Here is a 23238-nt window from a genome sequence, read left to right as displayed (position 1 = left end):
AATTAAATATAGGTTGAACATGATTTGCAAATCATTGTATTCTGTTTTTATTTATGTTTAACACAACGTCCCATCTTCATTGGAATTGGGGTTGTAAAACAAGCACATAACATTGCCTTAAAGTCCACTAGGTTAATCCTAACATATTGTATAATGGATCAGTGACGCGGTGTTAAAACTCTTCAAGCAACGGATATTTGAACACAAACAGTGTAGCGACACATGTAGACAGATAATATATCAATAGTTACAGGCATATATTCCGCTATCCTCTGCGAAGAATGACTAATATTACTGTGGCTTACAGACCATCTCCACGCATAACAGTTTCGCTGTATTATACTGCCCCCAGGTGGCCAAGGTACACACACCAGAAGGAGCAGTACAACAGCCAATGAAAATGAGGCAGTATGCCATTACAATGCTTTTATAAAGTCTAATATTATAGAGTGCCATTTTTCTCAGTAAAAACAAGTTTCAAAGTTTTTTGGGAGGCTGGAACGTATTAATGGCATTTGAATTTATTTCAACGGGAAAAGATGATTTGAGATGCAAGTGCTTTAAGTTACGAGTGTGGTCACGGAACGAATTAAGCTTATATTTCAAGGCACCACTGTATTGGTAATATTACTGTTTCTGTTTTCACCTTCTTTTTCATGTTCAATGACGAAACAATATCTAAAAACAAAACAAATATTTTGAGAGTAACTTTCTAACATTGTTCACTGTCATATTGTGGTGTTATTTTTATTATTTTTACGAATCTGTTGACGATTACATAAATGCTGATACTTATAACTGTACTATATATATATATGGCTATGTACAGACATAGATAGATAGAATATAAATAATTCTAACACAGTAAAGTAATAAAATAGAACCTAGTATCACTTTATGAATTGAACTATTGAAAGACATTGTTTCATACAATATTCTAACTGATTTAGATGCACCAGACGGGGGCGCAAGTGGTAAACTAATAGTCGGCCTTCTGCAACACACGAAACCGGTTTCATTTGTTCGGCAAGGTTCAACGCGTCTGCTTAAGTGAACTGAGCGAACCCAGATGATCAGCAATAAATTAGAAAATGCTGTGTGATCGTCACGACACGTTCGTCTCCCAGTAAAACCAGTCAAACAGACCAGTGGCAAAAGGTGTTTCTTATATTTCTGCAATTTGACTTGGCATCAAAATGATTTGTATGCATGTTCTGCTTTCTCCTTACATCAACTCTCCATGTTGAAACTTCTCATCTGGACAAAGTACACAGTGGGGGTTGCACATTCATTGAACTCTGCGTGAGTGTGTGTGTGTGTGGTGAAGTTCCTATGGCAACACAAGTGTCTCGCTGTGTGCCCCCGGCCTGGTGTGTTTGTGCATCTGAACAATTATCGGTGGAAGGGGGGTGGCTGTTATCTTCTCCCCGAGAGGTTCACATTATCGCCCTGGCAGCCCGGTGGTCGTCGCTCAGGTGAGCGTTCTCTCAGCTGGTTACATCACACACGTACGCACAAGAAAAAGAAGACAAGACAAGGAGGAGATGATAAATAGACACATTTTTTTGTCAACAAACACATGAGACAGATGTGAGACACTATTGCCACCATTGTTTCCCAGCATGCTGGTTCGGAATGACATTACTTACGTAAGCGCTGAAGATGAAGCGCTAAAGTCAGGTAACTGCAGTTTGTGCAGATCCGTCAGTGATTTATGTCGTCATTTAGAAAAAGTGTTGCGGAACGGGCCATAAAAAAAAAAAAAAAAAAAGCAAGTGTCAAACACGTAGCCCCAGGGGCCGGATGTGGCCTCCCACGTTGTTTTATGTGGCCCGTGAAAGCAAATCACGTGTCGACTTCACCTTTCTTGCTGAAGTAACGAAATTGCAAATTGTCTTCACATTGTGATATCGCAAGCAATTTTTGTTTCCCTGGATAATATTGCAGTTGACATTTGCATTTTTCCGAGGGAAACCATAAGTACGATGTGGACCTCGACAAAAAAAAAAAAAAAAAAAGGTTTGACACACTTAAGGAAAAGACAAAACACGTGTGACACGCACACAAATGCGCACACAGCTGTGCAGTACATGCAGTCACGTTCGAGCGCTTCTAGCGACAAACTGTAAAAAATTTCATATTTGCTGATAGATACACACATACCTTTACACACAGTCTCAAATGAGACACACCGACGTTGGCTAGTTTGTTGATGCATGAAAATGACGCCGCCTCTGTCACACAATAATCAGGAATGACAGACCTACGCAAACAGTTATGTTTAGTTATGTTAGCTTGCCAGCTAGTTTGAGCTAACTGTAAACTTGGCTAACTAGTCGATACATGATAATTACACATCCTCTTCCACACAGTGGTTCCAAATGATGTGAAAGCACATTTTTGGGTCAAACTGAAGATAACACTTATATGTAGGGCTGGAACTTACGATTCTTTTAATAATCGATGAATTTGTTGAGAAGTTTTTCTTTATTGTGAAGCAACAATAAGTAAGAGAGACTAAGATAAATAGACAAAACATTTGTGACTGTTACTGTTGAGCGGCTAAAATTCTGGATTTGGACAATTTTAAGTGAAACTAAAACTAAACGATTAATCACTTCTCAAAATAGCGGTCGATTAATTTGACAATCGATTTAGTCGATTAATTGTTGCACCTCTACTTACATGTACCGTTTTTTTGCAAGCAAAAGAGGTTTGAAACAGTCTGTGTGTTTGGTAAAATATATATACATGACAGTCACAGTTGCGAAAAAATGAAAGGACCTCATCAAATGGCATAAGGAATGATTGTGGGTCAATTTTAAACCAATTATGAACGTTTAGGGCAGGCACGCGGTCAACACCGAGAAAACTAAGTGCAGTGTGAAAAAGCCCGATTTCAATTCAGACTACTGTCTTACATCTTTTAATTTGTCCAACAGATAGTGCTACCTTTTCCCATTCAAAGCAAGCGTTTTCTGCAAGGGTCCCTTGCTACCGAAATAACACTGTGAGCGACCTGAACTCCAATTTCGCTATGAGGCAGTAAGAAGTTTTGATTTTTCAGAAATTAACTGCATAGAGCAAAAATAAAAAATAAAAGCCGCACAACCTGCTACCACGCAAGACAAGAGAAGAGGTGAGTTGCGGCGATCGGATACGTCTGCAGCACACATGACAAAAGCAACACTAACACTGCAGTGTCAACATTCCAGTCTGTTTGGAATGAAGATTTACAAGGCAAAAATAACGTGAGATTATATTTATGCCTTTGCCTGTGGTTTGATTTATCGTAATGCTGTATTTACAAACTCAAATGACGTTGTGTCAAATGTCAATAAAAACAGAATACAATGATTTGTAAATCTTTTTCAACATATACTTTCAATTGAATACACTGCACAGATAAGACATTTAATGTTCAAACTGATATATATATTTATTTTTTGTTGTTGTAAATATTCAATCATTTTGAATTTGATGCCTGCATCACGTTCCAAAAAAAGCTGGGACAGTGGCATGTTTACATCACCTTTCCCTTTAACAACGTTTGCGAACGTTACGTGGTCAGCATATCCACCTCCCAGCTCTGATGTCGGGGGTGTTTTAGGAAAAAAAAAAAAAAAAAAACACTCAATGCTATACATATGACAGGGCTTTTGATCAAAAAATGCATCTCGGCTGTGCTCTGATGGGAAATGATTAGTTTTAAATTTCAGGTTACCATGGTGACACAATCCCACAAAAGCTATGGATACACTTGGAGGGCTAATCGTTTTATTTAGCTGGTACTCGGTGTCATAAGTTTGAGAAGTACGTAACAGACAGGCGCATTTGTTTTCCCATTTTGTTGACTCGCTCTTCATTTTTTATCTTGGTGTAAAGTCATTCTTTTTTTTTCTGAAAATGTAACTTCACCATTCTGTGTCGCTGGAAAGAGGTAGCGCAAATAAGGCGACGTTATAAGGCGAGGGTGTATTGCGTTTCGTTAGAGTTGGGGAATGGAATTTAGATTGTGAACAACCAGGAGAAAAAAAAAAGAATCCAATATTCTACTGATGAACTCGTCAACCATTTCATGATTTTGTACACATTGGTGTCTTTTCTCCCCACCTAAAAAAACAAAACAAAAAAACCGTATTGTCGCAAATTGACTGCAATGTAAATTTGTTGCTCATTTCTCAAACAGAATCAGTATTTTACACTTATGTTCTACCTGCTACAGTTCAGTAAATGTTAGCATAACAAGTGTTAGCATGTTAGCATTTGAGCTACTTGGTTACATAAAAGTACCTGACGACAAGGCACAAAGTTACAACCTTATTGATCTAACAAAATTGGAACATTGTAAAACTTCTCTTTTTTTTTTTTGGGTAATGATGACCAATGAACACAGCATGTGCATGCGCCATAATGTCTGTGTGGTCTCTCTTTTGGAGATGCAATCAAAGCCCTCCCCCGCACAGTGATCCATGCATGGTACATGAGTGGAGCGAGACACTAGTGACTCACTGCTTGGAATTCAGTTTTCATTACATCCTGCCAGTTGATTAACAAGCTTTACATTCAGAGCTCATGCAGGCCGCTTTCATGTTATTTTAACAAGTGTTGCTCCGCAGAAATGAATGCATGCATAATCTTTGCCTCTGCGAGTGCGCGTCTGTCGTGTTTAAAAAAAAAAAAAAAAAAGGGCAAGAAAATAGCGTGGATGGAAGCTATAAATGTGAGCAAACATCAATTTAGGTGAAAGCTCCAGTAATGCAGGGCTGCCAGAGAGCGTCAACAAAGGCTTTCGGGCGAATGAAGACATCGCCTGCAGAAAAAAAAGATCACAACAAAACAGCGAGAAGCAGTTCAAGTGTCTCGGTAAGACACTGGAATGAATGTCGGGATTCTTGCACGATACATCTAGTTTGGTTCTCAACTTGGCATACTGGAAAATCACTTAAATGGAGATAACAGTCACATATTCACGCAAATATTTGATATTTTCCTGTATGAAATGCAGAAATGCAAAAAAAAAAAAAAAAGTGATGTTAGAATGAAAAGATCAGCTGACCCACTGAGGCATGGAATATCCCTCAGGCTTTGATGCTGATGCATGCATACAGTACCGGCCAGCGATGTTTGCTTTGTGCACGTGTGCGTGCGTGTTTCATACTGTACACAGGGTGTTTTTCCAGTCCCTTCGGGACAGCGTGGCGATTAACCTGTAAGCGAATCCATTGTAAGAATGCAAAAGTACAGCACTGATTGTCCAATGACAGTTTAGACTCATTAGATTGTCTCTGTTCTCGTGTACCAACCCATGAAAACATTCGATTCAAACGACTATTACTATCACATTTTGCTGAATCACGTAAGTATTTGTGAAACTCTTATTCCTTTGTTTTTTGCACGACTCTATTCTACGAGTGGCCAAGTCGCGCACACCAGGAGTCGTCATGTGCATCATTAATCATGACCCCCAAACTGTTCAATTCTTTACGTTGTATTGAATTGCGTCGTTACTATACGGTTTATAAAGTAAAACAGACACATTGCAATTGGTTTTTTTTGGGGGGGCTTGAACGGATTAATGACATTTCCATTCATTTCAAATGGATAAAAATGATTTTCAAGTGTCTAACTTGTACCTCAAGGCGCCACTGTTACCTAGTGTGAACACCCTTGGAAAATGATAAAAGAATATGGATAATGGATGTGTACATGTCCGATTTAAATGTTTTAATTATCAATTAAACATATGAATTCTGCTTATTTGAATGTAATGTGCTTGGACGACTTAGTGGGAACGTGCCCTTTTTACCATCATGGTTGCACCCATCAGGCAGCTTGACAACATGAATGCAGCTCACACGCGTGTCTGTGTGTGTGTGTGTGCACTTCCGAAATAAAAAGGAGGCAAATAATATGTAGTTAATGATACCTGGGCTGTGTTTCAAAGATGCCTGCAGCATCAACATGAGGAAATGTCAGACGGCAATCTGGCATCAAGCCTGTATTCACTTTGACAATTGAAAGTTTCAACATTTTACACGCTTGTAGGGGTATATTTACAAAGCTATTAATTGTTGTGCAATGTATTCTACAGGGCGGAATTCAACCAGCATTGTGGGGGAGGAATTTCATTGTAAAGTTACTTCATACGACGAACTCTGTGCACGTTTTGCTTTTTTGTGTGTGTGTGTGTGTGGAAATAAAAGATATTAAGAGAAGAATATACAGCGGAGGTTTTAAAGCAGTAAGATTCAAGCGGTGTCCCAATACATTTTTAGCATAACCATGTGTGTTGTTTTCAGTTGGCTTAATTCGATATTGTTACCTATGATCTTTTTATATATATATATATATATACTTATAGTATATGACAGTGAAGAATGATGTCGTGCTACTTTGAAGGGGACGTATGAAAATGTACTATTTAAACAACCACAAAAACAGTTTTTACTCTCTGCCACTTTCTGAAAAAGCATCGGCGAGCGAGACGTTCTGCACTTATATGTTTAAATAAGGCCGTGGTGGCTTCACGCACGCATGATTCATATGCAGTCTGTCCAAATGTTTAATCTCAGCAAAACCAGTGGCCAACGGTCACCCACTAATGAGAACTAATTGCCGAACCCTGCAAACTGCGCAACAGTTCAGTCTTTTTCATCCGCGTCGCTCGGTGTGCTGAAGGCCTCGGGGCCGTGGGTAAGCTGGAGCCTATCGCAGCTGACTTTGGGGCGAGAGGCAGGATACACACCTACTTTACACACACAAAAAAGCGGTTGAATTCCATTTTGGACGACGTCGGGGGTCTTTGACTGTAGAGGTCGGACTGTACAAGAAAGGTTTGAGGGGCGTTTCCTCTTAGCACTGGCGCAGTCAGAGGGTGCTCCGGAGAGTGGATCTTGGAGTAACGCCCACATGGCCCGCATTACATTCCACGGCTTCCCACTGTCATGACTTATGCGTCAGTACACTTATGTAACCTGGATTTTTATGCAATACCTTCCATCCATCCATTTTCTGAGCCGCTTCTCCTCACTAGGGTCGCGGGCGTGCTGGAGCCTATCCCAGCTGTCATCGGGCAGGAGGCGGGGTACACCCTGAACTGGTTGCCAGCCAATCGCAGGGCACATAGGAACAAACAACCATTCGCACTCACAGTCATGCCTACGGGCAATTTAGAGTCTCCAATTCATGCATGTTTTTGGGATGTGGGAGGTAACCGGAGTGCCCAGAGAAAACCCACGCAGGCACGGGGAGAACATGCAAACTCCACACAGGCGGGGACGGGGATTGAACCCCGCACCTCAGAACTGTGAGGCTGACGCTCTAACCAGTCGGCCACCGTGCCGCCCTGCAATACCTTTAGATGGATAGAAAGACTGATAGATGTGAGAATAATGAGTTTTATAATATACTATATAGTGTATATGTTTTCTTTTAACATTTGAACATTTTTTTTTCCCAATTTGACATGTTGACGTATTCCGTCCGGTCAAACGTTTAGATCATCAACAGTCGTGTGATAATTTTTTATTTTTGCATTCATTCAGCTGTTTTGGTTGACTGATTAACCCTCCTGGTTAAGGTTTGTGTCAAATTGACCAGTGTTAAAAAAGAGAGCCTTTTTCTTTTCTTTGTATGAATTATTTATTTTATAATCTCAGGTTGGACAGGAAAGAAATAGAGAAAGATCTATCTCTAAGTCTGGAGTGCCAGAGAAGTATGTTAGAATAGTCCAGGACATGTATGTGGGCAGCAGAACAGCGGTGATGTGTGCTGTAGGTGTGACAGAGGAGTTTAAGGTGGAGATGGGAGTGCATCAGGGATCAGCGCTGAGCCCCTTCGTCTTTGCAGTGGCAATAGATATGCTGACAGATGAGGTTAGACTGAAATCCCCGGGAAACCATGAAGTTCGCAGATGACTTTGTGAAGTGCAGTGGAAGCAGAGAGGAGCAGGTGGAGGAACATTTAGAAAGGTGGATGTTTAGGGTTTCTCTAGGAGTGACCGGGCTGGATAGGATTAGAAATGAGCTTATAAGGGAATTCTGTTTTGGAGAGAAAGTTAGAGAAAGCAGACTTGGATGGTTTGGAGACGTCCAGAGGAGAGATGGTGACAATATTTGCAGAAGGTTGATGAGGATGCAGCTGCCAGGCAAGAAAGCTTGGGACAATATAAGAAAAGTTTGATGCAGTGACGGAAGACATGAAGGCAGCTGGCGTTAGAGAGGAGCATGCAGAACTTATTTATTGTTTGATATTTATTATAAGTCTTTTGAAAAATGTCACTGGCTTAAGAATAAAAGGCATCATAGGCAAATAAACAACGGTAAAAAGAACCATAAATCCTTTTAGGATGATTTGAAAGTGGGCCACATTATTTGTAATTTTATAAAAGATTGATTCTGAGATTAGTGTAATTAAACCTCGTCCTGCGTCTCATTCCATCTGCTGATTGAGGACGCCACATGATTTCGACAATCGCTCTTTGTCGCGCCTGCATGAAATAAAAGGTCTCAGTAATTCATGCTCCAATCATGTTATTGCTCCTCACGAGCTCTTGCCTGATCCATTCACAGACTCACCATCTGATTTGAAAAAAGTACAAAGTGAAAAAATTGCAAACGCGCCTGTATTGACGACGAATAATGTATCTTTGTTCATCTAGCAATGCCAACGACATATAGTGACAGGAAGAACAATTACATGTGCATGTGTATGCACTGTGTAAAGTGAGCAGAGATCATCCTTACTCCAGTATAAATGTGCAGTCTACGTTTTCGAACATTTTTGTTTGGTTGTGTTCCGTTATATTTTTTGCAACGTAAACACCTCGCCGTACGGTAAACAATGTGAACCGACCCGCGACCTTCAACCAATGTGCGAACTGAACTGTGATTTTTTGTTTTTCAAACCATCATTTTTTTTTTTTTTTTTAAACAACCACTGCAGAGATTTAATTTGATAGAGATGAGGAGAGTATTTTTAAAATGCTGATTGCAATTAGCAGAGGGAACAACACTACAGACAACGCAAAAAAAAGAAAAAAAAAAGAAAAAAAGACATCTTTGCAAAACCACATTATTTTCTTGGAAAAAAAAAGAAAGCTTAGGTAATCATATGTCGTGCCACACGGATGCAAGAAAAACACACCTTCACATCTCATCATAATCTCGCTTGGAGCAGCAGGAAATTTGCATTTGGAAATGATGTTATATAATCTCATTTCATTCATACTGCATATTTTCGGCAAATATTTGCAGTGTTGTGCACGCTCTCACACACGCACACATACATGAATAAAAGCAGTGACACACAGACACGCAACTAGAGAACAAACACAGTAGTGAAGCAGCGTCTTTGTGTTTTCCGACATGCTGCGTCTGGAATGGCAATGAGATAAAAGTAGCCATTTTGTGGTCTTGAGAACGACATTTGCACATGCAGAAGTAGGCCATCGCGCGGAGTAACGCACCTGGATCTCAGCCGCATCCTCTGACAGCTCATGAGCCAGTGCTCTCAAAAGCACAACACACACAAGGATTTACATAGCCATTTTGTTTCTCCCATTATTTTTCGGCTCAGAAAATAGAAAGCTGGGGAGCTTATAGAACGATGTGTATATTATATATATATAATATATATATATATTAGGTCAGTGTTCACATGAGGATATGATATGATGTCTAAAAGTGGGCCGTCCAGATTATACTGACCTCTCTTTGAAAGGAGAGGCGTAACGGGTCAGAAGTGCAGCAGAATTTTGTTCCAAGGGGCTGAAGACCTTAATGTCTCAGCCAGTTAAACGCACGCTCCAAAATACTACTCCGCTGGCATTTGATATTTACGCTTGATTGATGTTTGAGGACGTGCATCGGCCCTTAACCGCCGCTCGGCTCAGTTTACCTCGGTTCCACTTGAAAATCCCAGTAAATTAGAATACGCCGGGAAAATGTATTTGGCTTAATGTCACTAGAAAGTGCCTTCGGCGTCCTCATCAGCAACACTCAATCATCATGGACACTATTATTATTATTATATTGAAACTCTGAGATCTTTTAATGTGCCAAACATTAGCACACAATGTTGCGTCTCTTACCTATATTACTAAGTTCAGTGGGAAATCTCAACTTTTTTGGGGGGGTCAAATTGGTATGGAAAAGTTATTATTCGCTCTCATAATTCCATAACCTTGATTTATGGTGCACTTAGCACGCGGTAGCAGGTATTTATCGCCTCCCTGGGAACAAAGTAAGTGGTCCGTGAACATGATGGAATGCTCTCAAACCCCACCGGGAGAGAAAATCATGCATCACCGTTAGAGGCCGGCCTTCCACTCTGTGACATCGAGAGATAAAAAGACGATCTTTAAAGCAAAACTCGTAGAGAGCTCGGCGTAGAAAACCTGGAAGATCCATCAACGAGCAGAGACAAATGAGGAAAAACGAAGGCAAGAAGGAAGGAAAGTAGATTTTTCAGGTATCTGTACTTTACTTGAGAACTGTATTCATTTTCCTGATGACTTTCACATTTTAAAAACAGATCTGTGCTTTCAATTCCTTACTTTGTCACCACAAAGGAATTACCGATCCCGCAGGTGGCTGAATAGAAGAAAATACAGAAATTCACTCACAGCAACGGGCGGCGGCAGGGGCAGGGATGGTGTCGTCATTATCGTGTGCGGCTCCCACTCCGCCGGAGCAGAATACCGTGAAACATTCAAAGACGCCCATCGAACTTCCGCTGTATTCCACCGTGATGAAGACGGCAGTGACATTAGCTTGAGTTCCGGCGTGACGAGTACTTTTGGGCCGTCTTGAGTGGTGATACTGCCGATTCCCGAGATCATGAAAGATGGAGAAAATCACAGATGACATTGCGTTGTTTTGATGAGTCACCGCAAAGACGTCGCTCTCGCCCAACAATTGCAAAATCGATACCATTCTTGCTCCTTCAAACTGGTTCCAGATCCATGTTCTCATATTATATAGGATTTTGCACGCTCTTGTCTTAGTTCTGGCAGCGTGCAAGTCCTCAAGGGTGGGTAAGGGGGTACCGACAATCTTTTCAGCAGTTTTGATTGTCCGTTGCAGTCGGGATTTGTCCTTTTTTGTAGCAGCGCCCAACCAGACTGTGATGGAAGAACACAGGACTGATTCGATGACCGCTGTGTAGAACCGCCTCAGCAACTCCCGCGGCAGGCCGTGCTTTCTCAAAAGCCGCAGGAAGTACATCCTCTGCTGGGCCTTTTTGAGGACGGAGTTGATGTTGATCGCCCACTTCGGGTCCTGAGAGACTGTAATTCCACAAAACGCACACACACGAGATTCTAAAAAGGCAGCAAATTCATCAAACTGCAGGACCTATCCCGGGCTGATTTAGGGCTTAATCCCATTCACACTCACACCTGTGGACAATTTACCGTCTTCAATGAATCTTTTTTTTAATGGAGGGGGGGGGGGGGGGGGGGGTTGCCGCATTATCTGGAGAAATGTATTTTCTTGGCTCAGTGAAGTGTGTAATGGACATTTTGAATCCCCACACCTGTTCTCAAAAATTCATTATTGCAATGAGACTCCACAAATATGTTCATTTCTTCTTTTTTTTTTTTTATTGTGTCTATATTGTATATTCTGTGTGTGTGTGTGTGTGTGTTCCCTAGGAGTAATTAGAACATTTGTCACACTTTTAGTAAAGCTGCCAAAATTTATTGCCAACATTTCCATTTTAAGCGGATTGCAAAAATGGTTCATTCCATTCTCGGGGGGGAAAAAAAAACAGATGATGATTAAAGGAGGAAACGGCTGTTTATGTCGCCTAAGGAATTTCAAATGCTAACATATCGCAAATAGCAAATGAAGACAAACGGTTTAAGATGCAAAAGGGACCTTTAAAAAGAAGTCAACAGCATGTAAAGTCAGTCGAGTACAAGTGTGTTCGTGCAAGCCTCAGCACGCGTGCATACCTAACGGGTAAACACATCGGAGTGATATTATAGAAACAATCAGTGGAAACACGTGGGATTTGTTTGTTTGTTCGTGGTTTGCGCACGATGGTAGTTTCTGACATGTGCGATGTGCGGCTACCTGAGGTGGGATTAAATCACATACGTACAAGTCTCAAGTTTTAACCTTTGAGTTTCAAGCAAGTCTAGTTACAGTAGGGGGGGGAAAAAAATAAAAATAAATAAAATCAAGCATGACTTAAGTTTGAGCAAGTCGTAAGTCAAGTCACAAAATCTTGCTCAGTCGCAACATATATTGGAGTGATGACAAAATATTTTGTAAGTGTACGCACACTTACGAAAATGAAATGAACAACTTGGAGTATTAAAAAAAATGTGCATATCTTATATCACAGTTGTATATTCTTTGTCCTCTGCAAAGAACGACTAATATTAATGCCGTAAGCCAACAGAGGAGTTGGCGCATCCAGCGCAGTATATCCGTATGTCTCTTATACTGCCCCCAGGTGGCCGAGGCGTGCACACCCGAATGAGCAGCACAACGTGCAGTGTCGGAGAAAGTCTGACGAAAGCTGCTCAATATTTTGTTTATTCTACTGAATCAAGTTATTACTGTACGTTTTTATAATGTATAATATTATACTGTTCTATTTTACTCATTAAAAACACATTACAACTTTTTTGGTTTTTTTGTTTCCATTTTTGGGGGGAGGCTGGAACGGATTAACGTTAATCCACCAAACAGAATTTAACTCAATGAAATATTTACAGGGATGAAAGAAGGATCAGTTTTTTAGTCTAAATCGGTCATGTTGACAGGATGCCTTCTGATATTTTATACATCAATGCACTGGATTCTTTAAAAAAAAATTTTTTAAATGTTTTCTCATCCAAAACTCTGTGGGATCATCCGCAATATTTATGTAGACACATGTCGAGATAAATATGTCCGCTTTGGAATGTGAGCCAAATGTTAACTGGGCCGGAACCAAGATGTCTCAGTCATACCCACAGAATGCACAATTACAGATGAACACAAAAACATTTGCTGACTCAGCCACAGGTGTCTCATCAGTTTCTTGCTAATTAATAACCATCATACACACCTTGATGTTGACTTCCCATTAAAGTAATTAACAAACAATTAACAAACACTTTCTGTACAGGTCATGCAATGATGTTTTTTTTTCATGTTTTTTTTTTTTTTTCGAGCAACTTCCATCATAATAGTTGCCAGCTGCGTGGGAAAACAAGAGACGTTTTGATCAAGCAGATGATAATATGCTTCTTTCATGATTGCGTCATTACACAATCAACATTCGGGACTCCCGCGGACGCAATCGTCTCGTGCCGCTTCCGCGTCCTCGGGCAGACACGGACGCTTCCGGCTGTAGACGTTAAGCTTTTGACATTTTGTGTGACTAGCCCATGTGACGAATTAGTTTCTCTCTGCCTCTGCGGCCGACGCCTTCCGCAACTTCTGTGCGTCAAGAAATGCTCGTCTAGACAAATAAAATCAGTTCATCAATTTAGTCATTTTAATTCAAAGGAAAAAATTTATTTCTTGATTCCCAACATCCAACTGTGGTGGGATAAAAAGATACAATTATATGTGTGTGTACCACTTCTTTGTCGATGAAAATTCCTAATTAAAGATTAGATATTCTGAGTTAATGCTTTACCCTGTAAATTTCATCCACGTTAGGTTTCAAATTTTAATAAAGAATACAAAACCACAAGAGACTTTATTACCGGTCTACGTGTTGCTCCACCATTTGTGTTCAAATATCAGTTGCGTCTAAAACCCATGACGATCGATGCAAACTGATAGCATGAACTTTTCAACGGCATTTTGCATTAAATGTTAGCATTAAGCTGGCGCGCGGTTCTTAACGCAACGTTGTTTGGTTGTTTTAAATACATGTGTAATTCTCTTTATTTTCGGTTTAGAGCCTGCGAGCCGACACAATCTCATCACAACTGCACAGAAGAAACACGCACAACCGCACTTTGTGATGCACAACCGCACTATTGAGTCAGACCATTCGCTGATAGTTTGAGGTGCTCAATAGCGCCGGTGCTCTCCAACACCGACACACGATGATTTCATGCTGTTATTATTGATAAGTCAAGCATGGGAGCGCCTTGTGCAAGCTACTCTTCACACCTTTCTCTCCCGGTTGATCTCATCCAAAGTGATTATACTTTTTGACAGTGAAAGAGCTTGGCGACATGGTTGTGACGGGCACACATGCAGCGTGGCGCAAGCCAGGCGGCTAACTGAGGCACAGCTCGACAGACGAGAGGGGAAGAAAGGAAGCGCTGTGATTCACGCACACGCCGCCGCCAGCTACGAGACGATGCAAGATGTCGTGTGTCGTATCGTGTTCCGCTGCGTATGTGCGTGTGTGTTTGTGTGTGTTGACTCAAACACGCAGAACGGAAGCGGCGCTCGTTGAATATCACAAAGTCGAAGCTCAGACGTGACACATCTGGGTTGTCCTGTTCTGTTCTGTTCTGGAACTATGTTCAACTTTAGCTGCTTTTACATGTAAAGCAGACAGACACTTTGTTTTGTTTTAAACTTGAGGGTAAAAACAAGATTCTTGTGCTTTGAGGGATGAACTAGATATATGCGCATAAATTAAGGTTAAGAAAACCAATGTCAGTGAATACAGTTCGGCACTACATCCATAAGTGCAACTTGATACTCTACTTTGCAAAGCAAAAGCCATTTATCAACAACACCCAGAAACGCCGCCGGCTTCTCTGGGCCCGAGCTCATCTAAGATGGACCAATGCTAAGTGGAAAAGTGTTCTGTGGTCCGACGAGTCCACATTTCAAATTGTTTTTGGAAATTGTGGACGTCGTGTCCTCTGGGCCAAAGAGGAAAAGAACCATCTGGACTGTTATGGACGCAAAGTTCAAAAGCCAGCATCTGTGATGGTATGGGGCTGTGTTAGTGCCAATGGCATGGGTAACTTACACATCTGTGAAGGCACTATTAATGCTGAAAGGTACATACAGGTTTTGGATAAAGATGCTGCCATCCAAGCAACGTCTTTTTCACAGACGCCCCTGCTTATTTCAGCAAGACAATGCCAAACCACATTCTGCACGTGTTACAACAGCGTGACTTTGTAGTAAAAGAGTGCGGGTACTAGACTGGCCTGCCTGCAGTCCAGACCTGTCTCCCATTGAAAATGTGTGGCGCATTATGAAGCGTAAAATACGACAACGGAGAACCCGGACTGTTGAACGGCTGAAGCTGTACATCAAGCAAGAATGGGAAAGAATTCCACCTACAAAGCTTCAACAATTAGTGTCCTGTTTATTGAATGTTGTTAAAAGAAAAGGTGATGTAACACAGTGGTAAACATGACCCTGTCCCAGCTTAGCATTATTGTGACCAGTCCACGGTGCACCCCGCCTCGCGCCAAAAGTCAAATGAAAAGGGACGGCTGGATAAAGCATCGCTGACACACAATGTTATTTTATATTTCTCTCTCAAACCATTACTAACACTATGCACTTTTTCCACCAGTAAAGCGGAAGCTGCTGGCACTGAGCACCAGCGCCTGTTAAAACAGATGGAAACAGAAAACAACATTCAAACAAGATTTTTAAAAGGAGCAAATGAGTGGGAGGAAGTGTGCAGGGGCCACGGGGCACAACTCTAATCTCTTTAGGAGTGACCTGAACGACTCCACGTGCTGTAAAAATCCTTCCTCCAGGGGATAAATGTGTGTCTCTGCAAGTACAAATTCGCAAAACAAGAAGAAACACTTGAGTGTAAATGAGCTGCTTATGAGCCAACAGCGACGTGAAGGGTTTTCAGTGATGTTTTCACAACCGTGACGCAATAATGTTTCGCCGCTAATCTGAGCTCTGGGGGTGATTTGAGAATATTGGTCATTTCTTGCCCTTCTGATATGCGCTCCCCTTAATCGGAACACAAATATTCACCAACGGGAGTCCCCAAGAGAGCTGTCGCAATTTGTGCTAGGGAAACCAAGTTTGCGCTGTGGTCATAAGTATTCTTGTCCTCTTTTGCTTTCGAACGCTAGTTCTAATTTTTTCTCATAGGAAACGAAAATATCAATAATCTCTTTCAGGGAAAACCGTCACTATCCGAAAACCTTTATTAACCATACAAGCAATGCTTTAAGTAACATTAAGGTGTAAAAAAAGCCCTTTTGCTGATCGTTTAGCCCTGACGGAGTTCTGAGCTCTTGTTTGGTTATCGGATAGCTCATTTCCAGCATGCAGGCCAGAGGGTTAGCATATCAGTATCAGACAATAATGGACACAAAATCCTCTTCCCTGATGTGTTTGACAGGAACAGGAAAGTGCTCGGTTTATCTTCCGATCTCGAACTCAGCACACACACTGCCTATGAAGATGCTGCTGTTGTGTGTGTGTGTGTGTGCATGCGTGTGCATGTGTTGACCTCCAACACGATGGCAAACATCCATTCAATCCATCAATAAGATTGTGCTCTAACAACAGTATCTTAGTTCATACTGTACATTTAAGGTAATAATTCATGTGTCACAAGAACGCTGTCTTGAAATGAACGTTCGCAATCAACTACGAGAGTTAGCGTGTTTAGAATTGGGGAAATAATTAATTACTATAGAAGTGCTACCGAGGCAGATAACACGGCTAACATCGGCATGCTTCCACTCTCATGTTACTTCACAAAGTGAGAGAAGAGCGGAGAATGATACATTTCAGCCCTGTAACTGTAATCCATAAAACTGCAGTATCTTTGGTCGCAGTTATCGTACTGTCAGAATCTGGTAACAGGCCTGTGCCTAATTCCGCTACCATTTTTACAGTATTACTTATTCTTCACTTTCTGCTCTTATTGCACTTCTGGTTGGATGCCAAACACGATTCTGTTGTCTCTACTTGTACTCGGTGCAATGACAATAAAGTTGAATCTAATTTAAAGACAAACACATAACCATCAAGATCATTTTCTCTATTAATATTCGCTGTTGACGATTGGCACTGTATTCCCGACCAGATATTTGGAATGTTGCTCGTAGGCCAGTTCAACAAGAGCAAGCGAAAAAGATTTGCAGAAGTCACATGCAGAAGTGAGGATTGGGAAATGCCAGATGTTGAGATAAGCCGACAAAGACAATGAACGTGACAATGAGCCAACATTTTTATGGGGGAGGATTACTGCAGGCTGCTTTTCCATCTCTTATCTATACGAGTTGCCGTGTGTCCCTGTCCTGGCAGCTCAGTAAAATATTGTGGCAAGAAAGTACGTCATCAAAGCCACTAATGTGGCTAAGTGACTTTAAATTGAGTGTGAAGACTTCACGCGCACTGAGTGACTTCAATGTGCAATACTAGTGTTATTTATTACAGTCATGTTTTCAAAATAAAAGTGACATATTAGGGAAAGTTGACTTTTTGAATTCGTGGTATACAATTACTTGGGTCTGCCCATCCATCAAGTGAGAAAAGATGCAACCAAGTCATTTTCGGGGGTCATCTGTGCATTTCTAAAAATGCGTCTGTGAGCGAAAACATCATCAGCTTTAGATTCAGATTTTGCAAAACACTAGTCTACCGTGCGGCAACTAATGAATGTATGCTTTAAAACAACACTTCTGTGCAATGAGCAATAACTGAAGAGTAACATCAGCACAGATATCCTGGCTGGTCCACTAATACAATCCGACCACAATTGTAGGCAATCCGGATGCTATTCTTTCTATTACAACCCAGTGGAGCATCAGCAACCGGATTTTCCTGCAGTTCCTTTCGGGTAAATGTGCAACTTGAAGTCTTCAGAAGAACTGAATTGCTTGGGGGCCAAAGAGCACAGACAGTCAAGAGGTCAGAATGTACCGCAAGAGCACACAAAAACAAAACAAAAATCAAATGTTCTGGTTCTCCGTGCACTCACTTTTGCATGAGTGCGTCTCCAGTGAATCAAGACGTGCAAATCAAAAACTCCTTGAGCCATGGATGCTTGATTTTGCAACAGGGGGCAACATTTTATATTTGGCATGTGTCACATCGGAACGCCGTCATCTTACGGCGACGCCTTGACGTGACACGACAGCGCGAGTATGTATGTGTGTGTTTGCAGATGATCTCACCAGAAGGCAAAAAACACCACATCCCCTTCCCGACTCAATAACGTTTCCAACAAAGACACTAACAAGAAGAATGACCACCGCTTTGCTTTCATTAACAGCACTGTGATTCGAAAATGGCACGTATTCTATATACAATGGTGCCTTGAGATACCAGTGACCACACTTACGTTTCTATGGAGTAATTAGCCTTTAGCGATTTGGTTTTCAACTGTAGCAAAGGAAGCAAGTTTATTAATCAGATCTGTGCCACGACACACGTCACACAGACACAGCATCCTGTCGAACAGGCTTTTTAAAGCTATAAGGAAGAGAGGACAAAAATGTGACTTGGATCCATTCCCAATTGGCTCATAATGCAATGCTGCTTCATGGAGGCCTCATAAATCATCCAGTATCTGCTTTACCGCCTCGCTCACTTCTGTCGGGAATTAGGACCTAATTAAGGACTCTTGCTGACTGACAAGGTTCAGGTTTGTCTTCATGCTAACACACAATGTAAAACACTATAGACAGGCTACTAAAACTACCAATGATGTTGGAGAAGTACTAAACCTTTAAACAACTTATATTTGAACGCAAATCGTAGCTACACGTGCAGACTACTGCAGCTTAGTTGCGTCTTCTATGTTTCATCATCAAATGTAAGGGATAGTACGCCTGTAAGAAATGTTGCCCCCTGGTGGCCAAAGAGTGCACATCGGAAGAATGCCCATTGAATTAAAACATGAAATCATGATGCGCAAACGATTTAATTCATTACATTCTATTTAATTACATTATTAATGTAGGACTTTTAAAGCACAATACTTTACAGTGCTATTTTTCCCAAATAAAAACATGTTTGAAAATTTTATTAGGTGTTTTTTGAGGGGCTGGAACAGATTAATGGTATTTCCGGTCACTAAAATGGGGAAAGACGATTTCGGAGTTGAGCGCGCTGCACGACAGTATAATTCTTATAATCATTTGGTCATGGTAAAAAATAAATATATATATATATATATATATATATATATATATATATTCAATTAATCACCCAAAGGATTGATATGATGTGAGCATCTATAAATGATTGATGCACCACTACTGGAAAGGAGTCACATTGAATTTTAGGAAAGTAACCAAAACATCATTTGCAGCTTGATGTCGAGTGTGACGTTTCAAGTAGGCGCATTCCTGACAACATTAGTTTCAGTCCAGCACATGGAGCCATCTGGCCTCATCATAAAACACAAGGTCTGGGAAATGAGACCTGGCGGGACATGTGGTAAATGGCCGATACTCAAGGACATGTTACCCTGGATTCCAAACTATTGATAATGTTTATGTTGTATTTTGGTAGGGAGAGGCACGTATGCGTCAATTAACATGAACAGTAGATAAGTGTTCTATTGAATTGTTCCAGTGAGTCATCATACATAAGTAACAGTGTGCTTGTGAGTCACCGCGCACAATGCGAGACACTCAAAACTGAAGCACTCCAAATGCATGTTTGCCATTATTTACTATAGTTACACTTCGCACATAACACTGCTTTAGATGCCGACATTACCTGCTGGTGACAGCCACTATAATTGTACTAAGGGTTTTTTGGAAGAGGGCTTTTGGTAAAAGAGTTTTGGGGTAAATGTGAAGTTTATTGGCATGATTAAGAGTTTTTTTGGCATTAGTAAGCGAATTTTTTGGTTTTTTGGTGTACAGTATATGAGTGTTTGGTTGAATGTGAGAGGTTTTTGTTGAGTTTTTTTTTTTTTTAGTGTATGTGAGGTTTTTGTTGCGTGATTAAGAGTTTTTTGTTTTTTTTTGAGTGAATGTGAGAGTTCTTTTGGCTGTGTGAGAGGGAAATGCAATTTTTGGCCAATAGTCTCAAATACGATATGAAATCCTAAGTAGTGCTAAGTAGCTACGTTTGTGTTGAAAGGACGGGCCAAAAACACACAAACAGTGGAGCTCTTATCACGAGGGACATTTAAAGTGCATGTTTATGGAATGGCGCGGAGAGAAGGAGGAGGGGCTTAATGCGGTGTTCCTCTGGGCTTGTTTTGGTTCCACGTTGTCGCGAGGCCTAACAAGGCAGGGAAGATGACGGTCTCCGAGGAAATCTGGAAGCGTGGCGACGACGGGCTCGGTGCCCGGGAACAAAGTCGGGGGGGGGGAGACGGGGGGGGACGGACGCTTCCCTAGATTTGTTATTGCCACAGTTAAAATCGATCAATCACAGCTAATTAAGCAGCAAGGACGCTGGGAGGTTATTAAAGCGGAGCCACGCCTGTGCTAAATGATCCATTACGTGCTCTCTGCTGGCTTCACTTCACAACTCGGGACACGTAATGGAGCTCATTAATGACAATAACAGAGAAAAAACCGGGAGCATCCTGTCAAATCAAGAGGAAGTTGTTTAGTACAACATGGATCGTATGGCGTGGAAAAAACATCATATACATTAGTACTATGACTAAGTCAAGTTTATTTGTATAGCCACTCATCACAAAAGTCTCTAAGATCTTCAAAGGCCCACAGTCGACAAAGTTTGACGATCAATGCTGAGCAATGATCATTACAACTGCGCAAGAGTCCATTTAAAGAGATAAGATGTTTCATTTGTTCCGTGACCCCGTTCACAAACCGAAGTAATGTTTCCCATTGAAATGGATGGGAATGCAATTAATATGTTCCAGCTGCAGAACAACTTTAATATAAATATTTTTTTCTAGCGTTGTGTGGTTCGAAATAAATATTGTGCAATATAGAAAGAGGCCCATTCATCCATTTTCTGTACCTTTTATCCTCACAAGGTGAAAACACAAATGATGATGATGAAATAACAATGGGGTCGCTAGCAAATCTTTGTGCTGTGTCTTAGTACAGTAATGTTTACATTCACTGCAATGACTGCCAGCCCTAAATGGCCACTACATCCCACAATGTACCATAGCTTTTGCATTGCATTATGGGATGCCGCTGCCTTTTTAGGTAAAAAACAAAAGATAGCTGAAGCACAGAGCCAATGACGTTTATGCGGCACGAGAAACTGACGCCCACACAAAAAGGTACGCATTGTGGATTCTACAAGGTGGCAAAAGCACATTATACAAACCTAATGCATGACCAAATGAAGGTCCTCCAACTTCAACATAAATACCATTTGATGGCGCCAAAGAAATGTTATATGAGACAGGACATTGGCCTGAGCACTAAAACAGCTAAGAGGCCAGTTTTTCGGCAAATATCGAAAAAAGGATAGATTCCCCAGCCACTAAATGAGTAAATACCATAACTTGAAGATTCAAGAGTTTGTGTTTGTGAAAGATTTAATTTGAGAGTGATTTCAAAACAAGTGTGCCTCAGAGCACTTTTGAGTGTCCTCTGAGGGATTGCCAGGTGTGCTGTGTGAGATTATCCAACGACACTTAATTGGTCTGAAACTTCTTTTCAATGACTACAAATAATGCAACTTTGTTCATTTAAGTACAGTATGCCAGTGAAGTATAATGACAAGAAAAACAATTAAATAATCTTCCATTAGATGGCAAAAGGTCCAATTAACCTGTGTGTCCACCTGTTGCCATTCATACAACAGTGAGTAAGCACATTTTGTGACAATATTAAGACGAGAACATCATTACTTCAACAATTGGCGCAGGATCGGGCCCGGGCCGGAATGTGAATAGAAATCTGTGGTGGCTATTTAACGGCCATTATAATTGCATTGAAAAAAAAAATAAAAATTGAAGCCCAAAAAATTCTTGAATAAGCAGGGATACACCGCCGCTGTGCGTTTTTGGGGTTTGGTTCCCCCCAAAAAAGAAAGAGAAAAAAAAAAGGAAAAAAATGGAAGAAAAAAAACTGCAGATAGGTGAATCCATGGATGCCTAGGCCTTTTTTTTTTAAATCAGCGCCCTTATTATTTTTTAGATGTTATTGTTTTCTTTTAAATCATTATTGTTATTATTACTATTATTATTGTAATTATTGTCATTTCCTTTCTTGTTTCTCTCTTAAATTGTTTTTCTTTACGCTGTGATATGGATGTCCCTGGGTCTGAAATAAATAATAAAGATCTGCAAGGTTTCCATGAAGCCTTCTATTTCGATTATAATCGGATATGCTCCATATAAACACCGCAATCGGAATAAACAGTTAAGTTAACATTCGGTTAAGTACATTTTCACCATGTATACCGTCATTCAGAATACAGTCGGGAAAAGCTCTGTCTGCGCATGCGTCCATTTTATTTACCAAACGATAAGTCGATATAGTAATTATCGTGACAGGCCTCCTGCTGCCAAACTGCGATTATGCGGCGGTCCACTTTATACGTCGGGTGATGTGCCGTGCAATTTTTCTCACGTAAAATCCAGTGGTATCTTGACTAAAATCGTACTTCCATTGGTGTCTGGACTTCGGAACTTAATTCATTCCACAATCATAGCCCGTAACTCAAATAATCTTTTCATCATTTCCCATTGAAAATGCCATTGTTAAAAAAAAAGAAAAAAAAATATATTTTTAATACGAAATATAGCACTCTACAGTACTGTATTTTATAAAAAGATAGTTATAACTATATGACTGAATAGAATGGAATTTGTAAAGCATTAAACAGGTTGTGGATCATGACTTCATTATTTCATTCATTATGCGGCTCCTTGTGGCGTGCGTCCCTTGGCCACCAGAGGGCAGCATAATGTATGCATATACACAAAGAAGATCACAACTGGTGAATAAGCTGCAGTAACATTAGTTGTGTTCTACATGCCAAAGGTTATTGTTATATTGACTGTCGACATGTGTTGCTACCCTATTTGTGTCAAGCTATGCACCACGACATCGATGCTCGTTTCATTAGCTCGTTTATGGCATTGTACATCGTGTGTTGGCATTAAGCTAACAGACTTTGGTATGACGAAGTTATGTGGGATGGTTAAATACAAAAGGTATAATTCTCTTTGTTTTGTCGAGTTTTACAGGAACCATTTTTTTGAAGACGCGCTTACTAGTTGCCAAACTGCTGCTTGTTGTGAAGTTGGCTGCCACCATCTCGCACTTCACCGGAGGTACCACTGGATGTGCTTGGACTCAATAAAATTTGGGGAAACACTGGAGCAGGGAGCCGCGTCCTCTTCTTTTCTTGCAGCTTGCTCACTGCATGA

The 23238-nt window shown here is 40.8% G+C and overlaps 1 protein-coding gene across 2 annotated transcripts; it reads right to left on the bottom strand.

Moving 5' to 3' along the window:
* Positions 1 to 2: 2 nt before the first annotated feature.
* LOC133477182 (uncharacterized) lies at positions 3 to 23238 on the bottom strand. 2 transcript variants are annotated; one of them, XM_061771666.1, is made up of 4 exons: positions 23083 to 23238; positions 10935 to 11290; positions 10628 to 10823; positions 3 to 1491 (listed from the first exon to the last, which is right to left on the bottom strand). In XM_061771666.1, the coding sequence occupies exons 1-4, from the start codon at positions 23123 to 23125 to the stop codon at positions 1472 to 1474; spliced, it is 615 nt and encodes a 204-aa protein (XP_061627650.1). In that variant the 5' UTR covers positions 23126 to 23238; the 3' UTR covers positions 3 to 1471. The 2 variants fall into 2 exon arrangements, with proteins under 2 accessions (XP_061627650.1, XP_061627647.1); XM_061771663.1 differs by having other exon boundaries at positions 10628 to 11290.

The sequence above is a fragment of the Phyllopteryx taeniolatus genome, chromosome 4 (assembly GCF_024500385.1).
Source record: "Phyllopteryx taeniolatus isolate TA_2022b chromosome 4, UOR_Ptae_1.2, whole genome shotgun sequence".
Lineage (NCBI taxonomy): Eukaryota > Metazoa > Chordata > Actinopteri > Syngnathiformes > Syngnathidae > Phyllopteryx > Phyllopteryx taeniolatus.
This window is presented reverse-complemented; position numbering and strand designations above follow the sequence as displayed.